General features: G+C 40.6%; 1 protein-coding gene across 2 annotated transcripts; it reads right to left on the bottom strand.

Moving 5' to 3' along the window:
• Positions 1-7,909: 7,909 nt before the first annotated feature.
• Oatp33Ea (Organic anion transporting polypeptide 33Ea) lies at positions 7,910-17,444 on the bottom strand. 2 transcript variants are annotated; one of them, XM_043415152.1, is made up of 8 exons: positions 17,140-17,444; positions 14,551-14,761; positions 12,991-13,422; positions 11,869-12,107; positions 11,488-11,773; positions 11,217-11,412; positions 9,536-10,110; positions 7,910-9,424 (listed from the first exon to the last, which is right to left on the bottom strand). In XM_043415152.1, exons 2-8 carry the CDS (start codon positions 14,735-14,737, stop codon positions 9,216-9,218), a joined length of 2,124 nt encoding a protein of 707 aa, XP_043271087.1. In that variant the 5' UTR covers positions 14,738-14,761; positions 17,140-17,444; the 3' UTR covers positions 7,910-9,215. The 2 variants fall into 2 exon arrangements, with proteins under 2 accessions (XP_043271087.1, XP_043271086.1); XM_043415151.1 differs by having other exon boundaries at positions 11,488-11,776; positions 17,140-17,443.
• Positions 17,445-17,863: the final 419 nt, after the last annotated feature.

Here is a 17,863-nt window from a genome sequence, read left to right on the forward strand (position 1 = left end):
TCCAGCCAAATAGCAAATTCATGAAATTGGTAGCAAACGGTAACGCAGGTAGGGAGTTCTTTTCAGTTGCATTATCCATCACGTTGTATCCCATAGCGTCCAATCGTTAAAAACGTCAATGGCATCAAGGCTCAGACCCAACGAAAAATCGTTTCTAGTTTCCACCGCCCATTTGGCTCACAAATCCATTAAAATCCACTAAAGTAATGGGAGTTTGTGATGAATCTGAACATTGCATTACATAGCTATGATTGTCTCAGATATACGCGGATGTTTCAGTCTTCTTTTCCGAAGTTAAATCTGGATTGGTTCATTGGTTTGGTTGGCTGGAACTGGCTCGGCTGATTTTATAGGCATCACGTTATTTGTGTGTTTGCACACACACACACACACACACACACACACACACACACACACATTTATATACGTGCCTTCGTTGAGCACACGTGTGTTTGTATAAATCTCGTACGCAAGCTCTCTTGTGACGTCCCAGAGAGCGTTCGGCTTGCTCGAGCAAAGCTAGATACCGTAAGCTATGTAGCTATCCTTCACATTGTGAGCCCATTATGATTTAATTGATCGATCAAGCGAGCCCGCCGAAGGCGGGCGAGGCTCGATCGTGATTATACGTAGCGTCTCGTTCGAAGATGATTATATAATTGATTACCTGTAGTACTGTCAAGTACGAGTCAACTAAACAACTTTTAGCGTTTAAATTGAGAACTTTTCCCGCCCAAGTGCTCCGCGACGCGGCGCTCACCCCTCATGGCGTCATATTTTCAGAGTGATACCCCCGTCTCAAATAAGAATATTATCTTGGTCCAATGATTACCGGGTTTATACACAAATGGGTTCAGAAATAAATAAAAAAGGGAGGGAAGTAATCATCTTCGAACGAGACGCTACGTATAATCACGACCGTAGCCTCGCCCGCCTTCGGCGGGCTCGCTTGATCGATCAATTATACTTGCGTCTCATTCTCGATGATTATATAATTGATTACCTGTAGATGTTTAGAGAGCCAGGTAACATTTTATTGTATTCAAAAATATAGAATATTCACGTATTCTTATTCATATTATGTTATTATGCTTTTGGCAAAAGAATCTCTTGCAGCCTGTATCGGTCGATTGTCGAAACGGGCGAAAACTGTTGATCACCCAGACCAACCGGCGGTTCTTCGGATCGTGTCTATATCCAAACCCTGTTGACAGGCTTTAGAAACCGCTGCGTGCTTCACACTATATGCGGAGAAAGTGTCGACATCTATTCCTGCCTTCGTCAGTAATGATTTGATCCAGTGACTTATCGTCTGTGCACTCGCTGGCTTGTGCGGTCTTATTGTTGAAATAAAAAGCTTATCCGAGTTAGATCTCAAATTTTCGGTCCTTTCCAGGTAAGTCAACATAATTGAAGCCACACAGAGCTTTTTTCTTTCTTTGAAAAAGGGTACTGTCAATATTGGTTGATCCTTCCCAGGTCTTGAAGTCTTGATAAGATCTGGTATTTTTATGATCAAGCCTGCGGGTGATCTCGTAATATTCTTAATATTGATAAGAGTCAGCGTCTGCATTCTATGCGCAGTGATCAGAATAAGGAGGGTAGCTGTTATTTCTGACACCTCCTTCAGCCCCAAACTGCTGATATCTTCAATACTTTCAACGTAGGTGAGTACCTGCTCCGTGTTCCAGGTCTCCACATACTTTGGCCTTGCCAGTCTTTTTTTAAAAGTACCTTTGACAAACCGTGAAACCAAATTATCCTTCGAGAAACTGTTCTGCGAGATCAGAGATATCGCTGCTCTTGTTGAGTTTATGGTCCCGTATTTCGCTCCCCTACTAAATCTATCTGCCAAGAACTTCTCCTCTTGGTTTGCAAAGACCAACCATTTCTTCAGGCATCCCTCATATTGCTTCATTGTTGACTCTGATATAGAGTCCAACATTATTTCCGCTGCTTCACTCGAAACTCCTCTCCTGAGAAAAGCCTGCCTGATAATCTGCCTACCACTAGAGATAATTTGAGAGCTAGTGGGTGGTGCAGTTGCCTGAAAGGAGATAGCAATAAATCTATCTTTGGTTCAAAAATTAGAGGTGGTTGACATAAAAGAGAGGTAAATAGTGGGTACCACGGTTGAGCAGGCCAGAGTGGCACAATTAAGACTCCCGATACTTCGTCATTAATTATTTTCCTTAAAGCTGGTAATATGAGGGCAAAAGGTGGGAATGCATAAAAATTCTCACTCCTCCATGAAAAGGTAAAAGCATCTATTAGATGTGCTTCTGGGTCCGGGTAGCGCGAACAGAACCTTCAGCATTTCTTGTTAATGCGTGTAGCGAAGAGATCGACTGAAAATGGACCATACACCCTTAAGACCTCCTGAAAGGCGGTCTGCGACAACTCCCATTCAGTATCCAGGTTTACCTGTCTCGAAGCTCGATCAGCTTCCACATTTAATCTTGACGGAATATACGAAGCTACCGTCCAAATGTTCCTACTCTCGCACCATTGCTAGATATCTCTTGCGAGTTCGCTAAGCCCTGGATATTTAATGCCTCCAGCTTTATTGATATACGCTATTGCTGTCGTATTATCAATACGCAGTAATATTTCGCAATCGTGAGCCTCTGAGGCAAAACATTTAAGTGCAAAAAAGCTGCTAAAAGCTCTAAATGATTGATATGCAACCCTTGATCCTCCTGACTCCAGAAACCCTGTATTACTCTTCCCTGCGACTCAGCACCCCAACCAGTCCTAGAAGCATCAGAACTGATAACCAAGCTGTAATTTTGCGTCTTTATCCTGCTACTTCCTTCCGAGATATTCCTTCTCCACCAGAGGAGGTCCTCAAAAACGGTCTCGTTTAGCTTCATCGATCCCTCAAAATCATCATTATTTACTAGCAATGCCAACCACCTTGCTCTCTCCAGTCTCTTACAAAATACCTTACCATATTCTATACCTGGACAGCAGGCCACCAAGATTCCTATTACGCGAGCGATAGTCCTAATCTTATAGTTTTTATGAGGCTCTATGCTTTTCAAGAGCGACGCTACCCGAGATCTCTTTTTAGATGTTGGTTCCACTCGGTATTCCTGCGAATCTAGGATAAAGCCAAGATACTTGCACCTCCTGCTAGGAGTAATCTGGCTCTTCGAATAATTTATTATGAATCCCAAGGATTCTAGGACCCTGATCGTATATTCTACGTTCGTTTTACATGACTGGAGAGAATTCCCAATGCACAAGACATCATCTAAGTAAATCACTGATAAAAAACCACGAGATTTGAGATTATTGACGACCGGCTTCATAATTTTGGTAAAAATATACGGGCTGACTGATAAGGCGAAGGGTAGGCAGACAAACTGATGATACAACTGGTCCCTAAATCTGAATCTAAGAAATTTCCTACAGGATCTTTCCACTGACACTAGGAGATAGGCGTCCTCTACATCAATACTAGCCATGAAGGCATTCCTATGAAGCAAATTCTTTGCCGATCTTAAATCCTCCATCATGAAGTGCGACGTCTTAACAAACTCGTTAAGTTTTTTAAGGTTAATAATAAATCTATCCGATCCGTCTGACTTAGGAACGAGGAAATACGTTGAGACAAATTGATCCTCAGTTTCCGCGCAAATTTCTACAGCCTGCTTCGAAATTAATTTTTGTATCGCAGCTTCGACTCTCGCATGCTCTTCAGGGGACCATGTAGGCTCCGGGGGCTCGGAAACTTGGACAGGAACGTTCTCAAATGGGATATTACAACCCTCAATACAGCGCAGAATAAAACCGTCATCTGTTACCTCTCTTCACTGTCCAACAAAATGTCTCAGCCTACCCGCTACTCCATTCACCTTACGAGAAACCTCATTACCCCCGGCGACTATTTCTTCCTCGACGTCTGGCTTCTGTCTGTGCTGGTTTTCTGCACTGTTCTTGCTGATGTTGTCGAGCCTCTGTGACGATAATTCGCGCCCGTGAATTTCCTCGAGGGGTAAGAGCCCACCTGTCTGGATCTCACAGGTGGGCCTCTCCCGTTTCCCTGGGCAAACCCTCTATCAGCCGGTTTTTTAACGATTGGTCTATCAACCGCCTTTAATGTAGAAGCGGCCTTCACTATAGCCTTCGCTTCCTTAACTTGTTCGGTCAACTTTTGACCATACAGCCACTCGTCCGATGTACTAGCGTCAAGAGTCGGCTTCAGATCTTTGTCTAATGTCGGTGTGATAAAAGATTTTCGAGCATCTGACTGTTGGTGATAAACATCTGATAGCATCTTTCCCGTATCCCAGAGGTATTTTAACAGAAGAGTCTGGTCGACTGGTTCTGCTGAAACTTCCGTCAGCGTAGACACTGCTGCACTCAGGGACGAAAGAGCTGTTCCTACACAATTCTGTGTTTGCATAAAGTGCTCGTCCCGTTTTTTGGCAATCTCGGTAAGGTGACGTTGAACCTCAAGATTTACTCTAGGTGCCTCAGTAACGAAAACACCATCTCTGGGATACTTCTTAAGAAGTTCCTTCCTAACCTCTTCTGAAAGGCCTTTTTCCATCCAGCCCTTCCACCATTTTTTGAGCTTCTCGTTAACCTTTACCTGACAGTCAGAGTGTGCGACTTCCTCGCCCAATACCTCCAGTAGCTCATGATCTAGCTCCTGGTAGTCATCGTTCTCAATCGTAACCTCATCCTCCTCTACCTCATTGCCAGGTTTCATAACCTCCGGGCTTTTTTCACCCGACTCCCCTGTTGACACGACTGTTACTGATTCTTCAGGAACACCCTTATTGGGACTGTCGACAGGGTCTGTAAAAGGGGGTGACGATATTTCCTTATAACATAGATATTATTCGTGTGGAATAAATCTATTGGCATAACCATTCCGATTGCTCGTATGGAGCCAGGTTAGGTTCGTGTGGAACCGCCTCGTACGACCCTCGTGTGGAAGGTTCGTACATTCCAGGTTATATGACGATTTAATCATATTCGATTAAACTATTCTTACCCTTCCTCGACTGAATTTCCGAGCTAGGAGCCTTATTGGCGGCTTTTTGTGCCTCGATAAGTTCAGCAATGGACTTTGCCATTGAGGTTATCTGTCGCTGCAAATCTCGTCTTGAGATCTTCGGAAATCCACTGCGACTCTTGAAAACGAACGAGATCCTCTCCTCGACGATGAATGAGATCTTTTCCTCGATTTTCCCATGGCTATTCAATTTTATTTTAATTTTATTAAAAACAGCAATTTTACTTTACGCATCCGTCGTCGTTGACACAACAAAACAATATGGCGCCATGAGGGGTGAGCGCCGTGTAGCGGAGCACTTGGGCGGGAAAAGTTCTCAATTTAAACGCTAAAGTTGTGTAGTTGACTCGTACTTGACAGTACTACAGGTAATCAATTATATAATCATCGAGAACGAGACGCAAGTATAATAGAGAAACCGCGAGCGTAACGGTAACGCCCCGCGTTGCCACCAGCCAAGAGAGGGGTGAATAGTGGAAGATGCTGCCTCACGTACCCGCCTGCGCGATTTCTCTTTGACATATTCATGCACTAAACTCTTCCGTGCCCAACCTTCTACGTAAATTAATATCCACACACGTGATTGGTGTATTTATGCGCTAATTGCTATCCCCTCGTTGTGGAAAATCTTCATTAGCATTCCTGACCATTTCATGATCGTTTTCTCGTTTCACCGTTGGAATTGATGGTGCCACGATCGCTTCTGGGGTTCACATGTCCCGAATTGAAAATCCTTGAGAGAGGAACGAAGTCGATCTTGTCTGCTAAATAAATTTTGAAGATTTTGAGATTAATTTACACTCGTTTCGTCCATCCCATGACCGAGGCTTGTGCGTCTTCTTGAACACTTCCAAGAACTTTTGCTCAATGATCTCATTAAGAAAATTTCGAAAAAACAGCTACGATTGTGCAAGTCGGATCGTACGTGAATAAGGAAAAGCGTTGTATTATGACATGCGGAATCTTCCGAGTTATATTTTACACGTTTTTATCTATTTTATAAGCGGAGCTTTCGTCTTCGTTGATTTCCCCGTCAACGAACGAGAGGTGAAACAAACCGCGTTGCCATGGCTCTGATAAGAACTTCGGTGTCGTAAATTCTTGTTAACGGGTTATTATTCCCTGGCCGAGTGTCTGTCACATGTTTTTTTGGCAAAACTCATTTTTTCCCTCTCTATTATTGCTCTAATTTTATATCTTTTTTTAATAGTTTTTGTTTCAATAAGCTGACTCTATTTTTGATCCAATAGGGTATTTAACGTTCTCGTCGAATGAAAGATTTTTTGAGACTTCTTTGTGACCGAGTGGCATAGGATTTTTTTTCAAGTATTTAGAAATTTTGCTATCTACCGTTAGAAATGAAAATCTTGACGTGATAAAATAGCGTTGCGCATGCACAGTGTCAAGTTATGCAACAGATTTATAAGCAGGAAATTACGAGGCAAATATTTTATTCGACTGATGATTCTTTCGTTTTAGGAATAGTCGTTTGTGCCGTGCTGCGCAGAGAGATAACAATGTAAACGATAAATTATAACTCACAATGCAGCTCTTAGAAAATACGTTTTAAAAGTTTTCCTAATGATTTATTGGGAGGCTAGTGATGCTGTGAGTGGCAATGTTGTCATCCTTAGGATGTGGTGACAATTTGATGTGCGCAATCTCGAAAAACGCGAGAGTTGGCTCAACGTTTACAATAGCTCAAGAAAAGCTCCGTCGCGACGGTCGTAAGATAATAAAAATCGTCAATGAAAAGTGAAGACAAAATTTTATTTGTATTTTCGTTCGTGCTAAGTTTTATCATTTTTTTTGACTAGAAAAAACGTGCTCGTTGAAAAACAAATGATTTACATTAATCAATGCCAAGCTGCACGAATAGAGACGAAAGTCCAATTTTTCGTTAAAACTGCAGCGTTGGTATTTCAAAATGCGAAAAAATTTCTATATTCGTGAGTCGACATAATTTTCATATCTCTTTTCGTATTTTTTCATTGGCGCGGAAGTGTTTCTGCAAGTGGTGCCTGTCAACGAGGAAGATAGAACAGAAAAAATTCGACATCTCGCATTTCCTCGGCGTAAGAAGCTCTCTCACCAGGTTCCACGCGCGAAAACTTTTTTCTTCTCATTTCGAGATGTGCACGCGATAGTGCGGGCAAAATTGTACGGTGTTGCTGCACACCAACCCACTGTTAGATGCGCGAGAGTACGCGATGGCTCTAAATTGCGACATTCAGAGAACGTCGACAAGGCCGGACGAGCAAGATTAGGATCGTCGTAGACTTTATTATGCACATGCTGTGTCCCGTTCTAATAATCGTTTTCTACGCGAAGAACAAGATTCGTTCACGGCCAAAAACGAGCTTTTTCTCCATCGCGCTTCCGCTTTTCAGTCAATTATTCATTACGCGCTCTTTCAATCCCAAACATCTTCACAACATTTCGTTATTCTGATATTTCAGAACGGGAAAATATCATAAAATCACTGAGTTCACCGCATCAAAGTCGTCGTTCATCTTCGCTGCGTTTATCCTAATTTTCGTAAAGCCAGAACTCATACGACTACGATTCCAATCATTTTTACCCGAGTAAATTTCATTGTTGAATAAAAACGTGATAAAGTAACGACCATTTTGCTTCTTCTGTCCTAAAAACTCGCTCTCCCAATTCGACCTTATCAGCCCGTGTTTCTGAGTACATCTTCGTCTCATGAGCCGAACATTACGGTCAGTCACAATTCCTTCGTGCTCAACCACGTATTCCGTCCCACAATACAGTTGCGAGTGTAATAGTTTTGTAAAGACTGTACTCCGTCTTAGAAGACGCTGATGAGTTCTGTATGAAAGATGGGTCAGGGTCATGCACTAATGCAACCACGGTGCCCACAGTGGTAAAATCAATTTTATTATGAAGAGAGCGTGTCTTATAATGTAACAGTTTTTTCTTATTTGCCTATTTTCATGGATATTATACGGCAGAGTGAACGAGTAGCTAAAAATTATGACTTTACGGAAAAATAATGAGAATAGAATAGTAAAAAAAATTTTCAAAATTATTTATCATTCACTTTCGTAATCTTCGTTAATTTCACATGGTTTTGATACTCCGGCTCTTCGAGAGGATAACGGAAACCCGATCGATATGAAAAAGCGCAATGCCAAAGAGACGACGCGAAAAGAGGACGAAGGAGGGAGTGAGGGGTGGAGAGAGGAGGGGGGGGGGGGGGGGGTCAATTTGCCCGACGCCAGTGTGGGCGAGAGAGGTTCGAGTAGAAAAGCGAGCTTCGCTCGCGGAAAGCCGAATTCATTAGTCGGGAGATCTAGGAGGCTTAAAAATTAAAAGGCTCTCAAACAAAAACTCTCGAGCCCCAATGTCGTATACCCTTTTTTCGGCTCTCTCCCTCACTCCCGAAGGATACTGTCGCATTTTGTTGTTATTATTATTGTTATAATTATCATTATTTTAGTGTACCCATTGGAGGAACTCGTCGCGAGTCTCGGTGGAGACTTAATCTTGCGCTTCTTTTTTGAAGCTCGTTCTTGTATCGTCCTTGATTCCTCCAAAGAATCTTTGGTGACTCGGACTTTAATCTCGTGCTGCCGCATCACAAATCTCTTTACTCTTCCACAGATAAATTTTTTTCTTTCTCGAGCGATTGTATATTTAATGAAAATGACTTAAAACTGACACTGGATCCTTCATTGGTTCAAATACAAGTATGTCAAACTGTACGTCAATTATGTCAGGTTCATACTTTGAGTACGAAGCATAAAATTGGAAAAAAATGATCAAAAGATTCTTTTTTAATCACACATGAGTTATAGATAACGAGGAAAATTCTACCGACTTTCTATCGTATGAAAACATAAACAAAATAATTTTACGAATAGACTGCATTTTTGAGGGTAACACAATCTTTGAAATTCCGTACATTGCATAGAAAAATATGAAACAAGTGCGCGGTTTCTCCTAGAAACTTTTTAATTTATTTACAAAATCAACGTCCGTTTTGATCTATCATCGAATTTGGTCTGGCACAAGCTCAACTCTTTTCTGGAACGCAGATTATGACGATAAGATCTTTTTGCTTTTTCGAAAGAATTGCGGAACGCGAAGCCCTCACGTTTTCCTTTTTATCACCCGAAACTCCGGCATGATCAACCGCGCCGAAGGAGACGAGGGAAAGTCCTCAAAATTTGGAACTCCCATCGATATCGTCGGGTGTCTCGGCGAGCGAGGGTGCCATTCCGTTGACCTCGGTCGGGGAATTTGCCGATGGAGATGCGATGATATCCTTGACGAATCCGAGACGCTTGTCGTCCTTAAGACCATAGAGGTCGAGGTTTCGAGCCAGATAACAGAGAAGACCATCGAGAATAGCGGAGCACAGAATGAACGCTGGAAGTCATCGTAAAAATATCTCATTAAAAAAAATCATGACAAATATATGATCGATTTGCAGATTCGATTGTTTACTCATTCGAGGTATAACGGGAGAGAGATTCGTACTTGCAGAAACAGAATTGATGATGTACCGAAAGTCCTCCTTGTCATAGTACCAACAGTTTCCTTGTGCACCACAAGAATGGTCCCAAATGAGGCAGGTCGAGTCTATGAGGGCGCCGAAAATGATGGGTCCTGGTATGAGACCGAATAAGGATACGAACGTCAGGGTCACACCCTGAGCGAAGCTCTTGTCTCTTTTCTCAACGCACCGATAGTTGACGAGTATGTTGCCAATTTTGCCAGATGAAATGAGAATGTGAGTGACGGTGCTCAGAACAGAAAACACAACGTAGGCTTTGGTACAATCGACTGGACAAGGGCCAGCTTTTACGAAATTCAACTCGTCCATTGTATCATTAATCGCTATAGAAAAGTCCGAAATTGCGATGCCCTCGTTCGACGCCGAACCCGTTTGTGATACACAACTGCAATTCCCGTAATCTTGGCCGTCGATTATAATCGTACATCCTGCGTGGCAAGCCGAGTAGTACGTCGTCATTGACGAAACGTGACAGACCGGGGCGTATTTTACACCCTCGCAGTTGCAATCGATGTTGCATTGCTCCGTGAAGTTCGTTCTGATGGTAAAAATTAATGAGCGTGTTACGTCCTAACACATACTCCTATGTAGCCCCCTAATTTTTTTCGACACACTAGTAGACAGTATGCAAACTAAAGCCACATCATCATTTGTCGACATCGGTAAGAGTCATTTAGACATACAATAACGCGTAGCTCATAGTGCACAAAAACTACTCTATCTCATCATCCAACCAGCAAGACACAGCTAAACAGTATCGATAAGACCAACCCGAATTATCCGCCTCTATGTCAGCTGGGAAAAACAATCACTCATTACAGTTCTAACTCATGATGATCAACCGGTCCAAGTCGACCGATATCGTTAGAACGGAATCACGTCGTTACGTAAAACTCCCTCATCCTAAAAACCGAACCAATCAAACCCTGTAACCTACTTTCCCACATTTTTTTCCACCAGCATCCAAGCCTGGGAAACCTCTTATCACTTCAACAGCCAATCTTAAACACAAAACAATCCCCTTCCATAAGTCTCTCAAAGTAAATCTCGAAGCTATAAAATCACCATTTTTTTAACACAGCAAGCAGTTAACACCGAATCTCCGAAAAGTTACAATCGAATATCAAACGTAATAACTTTTCTCCAATCAGTAATATTGTTAAACTCAGCGAAATTCAAATCAAAATCTATCTCAACTTGTAATGAAAAATGTAACTCTGCATTAATAAACAAAGTCATATTTTGAGTAACAAAATATCTTCGAACATTTTTTATTCAACGACCTTTAACATCGACTCCGTGCTTGGAAAATCTCTTCCCAATCTACGGATATTAAAACCTCTAACTCAAGGTCACGTTTACCTACAATATAACGTATGTCATCGAGAATCGTCCAAAACCTTAAGGAAGACTCACCAACGATGATCGATCAATCGATACATCGTTCTCTGCATCGAGAATTGAACGAACTCAACTAAATCTCCCTCTCGGGACGTAACAAACGTTTTCATTTTTAATCTTGAGGATAGAAATACTCGCACTTGTCTTGCTGACTCGATGATGAACTCTCGTATCTTATATATTAAAAAAAAAAAAAAAAAAAACAACAACAATTTGAGAGTTTCAGAAGTCATTGGTTTTTACCTGTCGAACTGTAAGTCCAGCCCTTTGACGCGAGGTCCATCGCATTCCACGAAGATAAATGACATTATGATCCCGAAATAAATGACGCCGACGAAGACATTCCACGACAGGAGCTTCGCTGCTGCAGGTTTAAATTTGCTTATCACGAAGCCTGATATCAAGAAACCCATGACCATTCCGATCAGGGATATCGTGCCTGTAATTAATTGAAGCGTGACACGATTAACTTGATGAAAATCGAACGATCCGGTAGGACAAAAGAAAAATCAACCTGTGACGACGGTGCCACCGGCTGCAGGAGTAGAAAATTGAACTTCCAGATATTTCGCTAAATACGTGATGTATGGAATCACACCCAGAATACCACACGTAGCCGCGAGACTGTTGCACAAAATGATTTTATTCAGCATGACTCTTTTAAGGGTGACTGGAAAGTCTCGAAGTGTTGGTTTGTATTCCTCTTCGATTGGCGTCAATCTCGACACTTCTGGCGAAGTGTCCTTCGGGTTTGAGGAATAAAAATTGAGGTCATACTTCAGAGGTGCCTCACCTGGATCCTGCTGGAGTTTCCAAACGACAGTATTTTATGTTTTACAAAAATATTTCACGTGCCAATAAATGTTGTTTTTTCAATACGTTCGAGTTGGAATACCTGCTTGTTTTCTTTTGGCTTAGGCTGAGGCAGTTCTCGTGGAAACATGGCTATCAAGCAAGTCAATACTGCCAAAAGACTGCCGAGAATAATCCATCCGAGCCACCAGGCGCCCAACCATCGTGGATCATTCTGATTGATAACAGGGTGAAGGATTGGATCGATGTATAAACTAAGACAGGCATATCCGAGAACAAAACCAATCGCTGGTCCAACCGTCCGAAGAGAAAAAGTGCATCCTGCAAATAGAAAAATCTCTATAAACTAAGTTGCTTTTGCTTTCATTCAACGAGACTATAAGTGCACAGGAAATAATTCCTCGGGCCATGCTCTTCATTTTAATTTTCTGTCATTATTGAAACAATCTGTTATTCTACCTATAACTCGAAACCTTTGGAAACGTGCTGAAACTTTGAACGTCGAAACCAAAATTATTGTTAAAACATTATAAGAGTTTCGATATTTTGGGTATATTAATGACTAAGAACACCCAATCTTAAGAATGGACGTTAAATTGATCGGTGTTTAAATTGAAAAGGCGTTTTTTTAACTTGTTAGAACTGACTTGGAGATGTGTGGCGGCAACAAGTCGAACATTATGTAAAAACAGTGAAAAAATTTCAGTTTATCAGATTTATCAGTTTTTATATAAAATGATCCTTACTGGGAACGGCCTAATTTTGATTCTGAAACTTCTGGCTGATGAAAATACGATTTGTGCTTGCCTCGCTCGTTGAAATAACAGAGGGCCGATTGTTAAATATTTCACCAAAATAAATAAATACTAGAAACATGTGATGAAACGAATTAATTATAAGTTTGCTTTCGAGACGTGTGTTCTGTCAAGCACGATACTAGATTCGTATCAGTAAAGATTTCTTCTCGAGCACAAATACGTAAAGTGAAAAAAAATGTAACGTCTACAAAAAACATTATCAACGTGGTTAAATACGAACATATTTGTTCAGAATTTTTCTTTAAACACGAGATACAAGTTCCAATCTTGCTTTGTTTTCGCAAAGGTTTATTGAACCATCGTGACAGTACTCGTCAGGATAATCGAAAATCAAATGTTTAACGGCCTGGAATCGTCAATAATTCAATATATATATTTTTTTTTACCGAGTAAAAGCGGCGTGTCTTTTTTCTCGGTGTTGTCGTCCAGATAAACTTGACCAAGGCCAAAGTACAACGTTGTACCAATGCCGAGAATGAACTGAGAGAAAAATATGAGAAACCGTGGGAGGGCACTCGCGTCCGTGACATCCTCAGCGTTGCAGTGTTCCGTTTTTTCCTCTCCAGGACAAAGAGACAGATCAGTGTTAACCTTACTTTCGGTATCGTTCAGTATAGAACGATCGAGGTATTCTTGCGTGAGCGCCAGTGCATCCTTTCCCGGACCGTATATTGCGTGTGGTAGTGCCAAAACGAAACATGAAACGGCACTCAGTCCAACACCTGTCGCCAACCATCTTGGCCGATGACCCGAACCTCCGTAGTAAATCAAAATCAAAGACAGAATCTGCGAGATTTCATTGCCCGATAAGATGATTCCTGAAAATGGAATTGGCGTTCTTTTATTTTCTCGAATATTGGAATATGAGCAGAAAAAATCGAGTCATCGATAAAATGGACATTAGAGAGAATGGTTAACTAAAAAAAATTATCGGATTTTTAACAATATGTAAAATACACGAAAGATAAAATGAATGGGTGATCGAGGCGCAGGACTTTTTCGCTTTGCGAGTTTGAGTTTACATTTTTCCGGTCGTCGATTGGTTCTTTAACAGCTTTTATTCAGTAAAGATAGAAATGATTGCTCTTTTTAATTTTATTGCACGAAATGCTTCCTCATTACTCGATATTCAATTAATAAATGAAATTGAGTTTTCCATTCGAATCAGTGCAAATTAAAATGAGAAAATCATTGTGACCGAGTGCGCAAAAGCAACATAATGAAGTTCATGCATTTGCCGTTGGGAATAATCACGCGCGACCGATAGTGATGACACGAGACCTCTGCTATGATTATATATACGTGGACGATGTATGTGTATACAAGTTCACTGATAGACTCTGCAGGTCCCCTGCGCACATGAGTGAATATGAAATTCTAGAAGGCGCCGTCTGACTGTGGTAATCCGATTCTGACAGAAAACCACTCTTGAGAACTCGCTTTTTTTCACTGGAAATGCATCACAATAATTCAATGAATTTTTGCTTCTCTTCAATCGACATATAAATTCATTTTTTTCATGAATTTCATATTGTATGATCGACCATTTTCGCTCATCGGTAAAAGGTGAATTCGATTTGATAAATTCACTGAAATCTAGACCAAACCGTGAAAACCATGAACTGACTGAATTATTCTGTCGTTTTTTGACAACAAAGGTAGATCGTCACTTCGTGCGATATTAGATTATTCGAAGAGTTCTTCAAAATGACAATTTTTAAGCCACGGAAATTGATTTTGGTTCGAAAGTATAAAGCCCACAAATGTTTCAAAACTGCCGAGCATTTTGAACGATGCTGATCTCTATAAACTAAAAAAGTTATATATTTGGCTTATGCTATAATGCTAATATCAAATTCATCCAAAAAAATTCTACGGTATTAAAAATAATCTGCAAACTATTTAGAAAAATATTATTTCACTAGTGCAAAGAAATGCTATCTTACCTGTTGTCTGACTGGGTATTTTGAATCTTTTTTCCAACGTCGTGAGAGTTACGACGATGTAGATAAACGCCATTGCCTGCACCATGCCTAGAATGCCGTAAACTAATAGAAACATTTTCGTGGTGGCTCTTGAACTCAACCATTTTGGATAAATTCCGCACAATCCGCAGCCATCCGTCTGTTTCATCCCTCGATGACGATCAGGCTCCGGCTGAAATGCATCAAATTCTCTATTCGTTACATATGATTTTGGAAAAGCCGAATGAATATGAATTCTTGAATTCTGAAGAACTAAAAAGCTAAGAAAAAAAAGCGAATAAATAAAAAGCCTCGAGCACACTCTGAATTTTCTCACAACTGTCATTCCCTCAACGTGTGCTTGCTCTCCCCATCGAAGAGTCACAATTTGATTTGATTCATCAACATTGATGAGGACTCAAACATCCTACTTTTATTCTCCTGTCTACGTTGAGCGAAAATCTCAAACATTTACATTTGTCGTCGAAGGCGCACCCGGTGACCCTCCTGACTACGCTTGTTCGTGCCTATGGTCAAATCCGTTATAGACATAACGAGAAGGAAATTGACGTAAGCGATTGAGCTCTACTCTTCGCGGAGTTCTAGCTCGAGGTATTCCGCTGTAACTTTTAATTTCGTTGAATAACGCTTCGCGTTGTCGAATAGAAGTATGAAAGCAAAACTAACAGAAGCAAGTCTTGAGTAAATCGTAAATAAATCGAAAAACGTAATCCAATTGTTTTCTCATTTACATGAAAAAGTATTGAAAAGAAATGAGCTTGCTCCAAATTTCGAACTTTTCATTTTTTTTCATTTCAAGAATGAACAACAATTTTCTAAAGCAATCCAGTGTATGACAACTTATGAATATCATTTTTTTATTTAATTGTTTGTTTGATCGATTTAGAGAATCTCGGAGGACTCTTTCAATTCAAAAGCTATTTATTCACACACGTGAGAATGTCCACTCGAGTGGACTTGAGATAATCTTAAGGCCACGTCAGTCGACCTGTCTCGAAAGTGTTTTATTTCCATCCGCAACTTTCGAGTATCTTCAAAAACTTGCAAACCAAGTTGTCAATTCGCCACAATCGTAACCGCGCGTCAAGTCCACATGGAAAATTGTGATAACAAGATTGCTTCCGTGCTTCGTGCAATGCTCTATGTATATAACGGTGCTTCCTATACGAATGCACACTAATGGTATCCATGCATGTATTCGAGGTATCAATGTGAACGAAGAAACTCGCACGCACTCGACGTAACGTCTCGGTAAATTCGAGACTAAATTTGTAGCTCGCGATCTTGAACTAGAAAAGCTATGAGATAAGTTTTTGCAACCTTTTTAACCTTTGCCTCGAACTGCAGACGTAGTTCCACTGGGATTTTTTTTTTTTTTTTGGTAACGACACTTGTATCATAGTCAAACTAATTGATAAAAAATTTTGTGGGAAAAAACGAAGTGAGTTTTGAGCTAAAACGATATCGTTAAACGAGATTCAAGCACTGTGTTATCTTATTAATTGAAGCTTTCATACGTAACTTAATGGGCTCGGTGGATGAGGCAACTAAAAATCTTGCAAATCGTTGGAATACGATTTTTTTTAATCGAGTAGATAACGAATCTACGACTCATGAAAGAATATTTAGTGCAATTAATTGAATAATTGATGAAATAATCAATAACGACGATTGTTTAATTGGATAATGACAATGAAATTGGCGGACAATAATGTAGATTGAGAAAAAATTTCAATTCATTAGACCAGCTGATTTATCAAATAAATTATAAAGTCCTGAATAAAGTACGTCATCTGAATAACGTACTTAGAAAACTCAAACGAAACGTAGCGCCCTGTTCTCACACGGTGAACACACAAAAAGAAACACCCAGAATCACGTAATCCTTCGCCACGGATCAACGGAACTTGTATCGATTGTTCGACTAAAAATCTGTGCTTCGAGTCCGAATTAAAAAACGGTTTAAAACATCCGTTTTTTTCTCATTCCCGGTGGGTGGGGATCTGGAGGATCGATTGGAATCGCGATCGCTAAATACTTCCGGCTGTCGGTGCATTTTGAGACTTGAGGTACGTGTGACGTCAACAGATCCGGAAAAATCTCATTTTTCATCCAATTCGTTACTCGCATAATGTAAAATTTATTTTCTATAAAGCGTACATTCGTTCTCTAAAAAAATGCTGCAGATTTGACAGAAACTGGCCAGTAAAAATGCGCTAAATTCGTCGTCGATCATTACGCAGCATTAATTTCGGTTTTTGGATTCTTAAAAACCCAAAATTCCTCAATTTTTTATCACTTTCCCCATTTTTTAAATCCGTGTTTCGTGAAGTCTCGCTATTCGCCCAAAATAGAACTTAATAGTGACGTTTCATAATATCCTCCCCTCACCCATTTCGAGACTATCAGCAGGAAGAAAACGATAGATAAAACTTTCATTTTTCTTACGAGCCAAAATGTTTATCCTTTTCGGGATTATTTCTAGCGAGAATCTGGCTCCATTAATTATTCGAATGGGATGAAAAAACGAAAAAAAATCATGTGCCGAACCTGTTTACAGCTTGACTCGAAACGCTTAAATAGTTGTTGATTTAATGATCCACATGGACACGATGAGGGTGGTTTTAATGCCCCTCGAAAAGACGCTCAATGATTCTCCCGCTCTTTCCGTCCTTTTCTACGTGTCGCGAGTCTCGTCTATCCCCTCGTTCGTTGAACGTCGGTGAAATTATTAAATAATAATAGTACGCAGCACGATTGATCCTTGACAGATATAGAAATAAATTTTAACGGCCGAGATCGAGTATGGTCGATCTCTCGTGTATTATCACGGGATAACTGAGTGGAGGACTATGCCTGATGCCCCCGCTATTACGTTCATTTCAATCGAATGATAAAGTCATTCAAAGTCCTGCCGGTTTCTGCCGCTCTTCAAAGTTGGTGCTAAAGTCTCGTCGAGTTAAACGAGGTCGACGTCTCTGACCGGTGCTGACATCTGCGTCGCTCCGGGTACTTTCATTCTACTCCACTCGACGGATACACGCTGCCATTTTACAACCAAATTTTCAGCGTTATATTTCCACCAAAAATAATCATTTATCAAATTTTTACGAATGATGACGAACGCAAGAAGAAATTTCATGTCATATCGCTTTCTGGATTTACGATTTTCCCAATGAACCCAATGGACTCGACTAACTGATTTGTCGTTGCGATTATTCGGTGTACTTTCCATCGATTTCTTCGATTACTCAATTAATATACATTTATACTT

The sequence above is a fragment of the Venturia canescens genome, chromosome 3 (genome assembly GCF_019457755.1).
Source record: "Venturia canescens isolate UGA chromosome 3, ASM1945775v1, whole genome shotgun sequence".
NCBI lineage: Eukaryota > Metazoa > Arthropoda > Insecta > Hymenoptera > Ichneumonidae > Venturia > Venturia canescens.

Excerpts from the sequence above, each read along its gene's own strand:
- Oatp33Ea (XM_043415151.1), bottom strand. The coding sequence starts at position 14,737 with ATGAAACAGACGGATGGCTGCGGATTGTGCGGAATTTATCCAAAATGG. Across the intron at positions 13,423-14,550 it reads AATACCCAGTCAGACAACAG|GAATCATCTTATCGGGCAAT; the intron begins GTAAGATAGCAT and ends TTCCATTTTCAG. Across the intron at positions 11,413-11,487 it reads CGGTGGCACCGTCGTCACAG|GCACGATATCCCTGATCGGA; the intron begins GTTGATTTTTCT and ends AATTAATTACAG.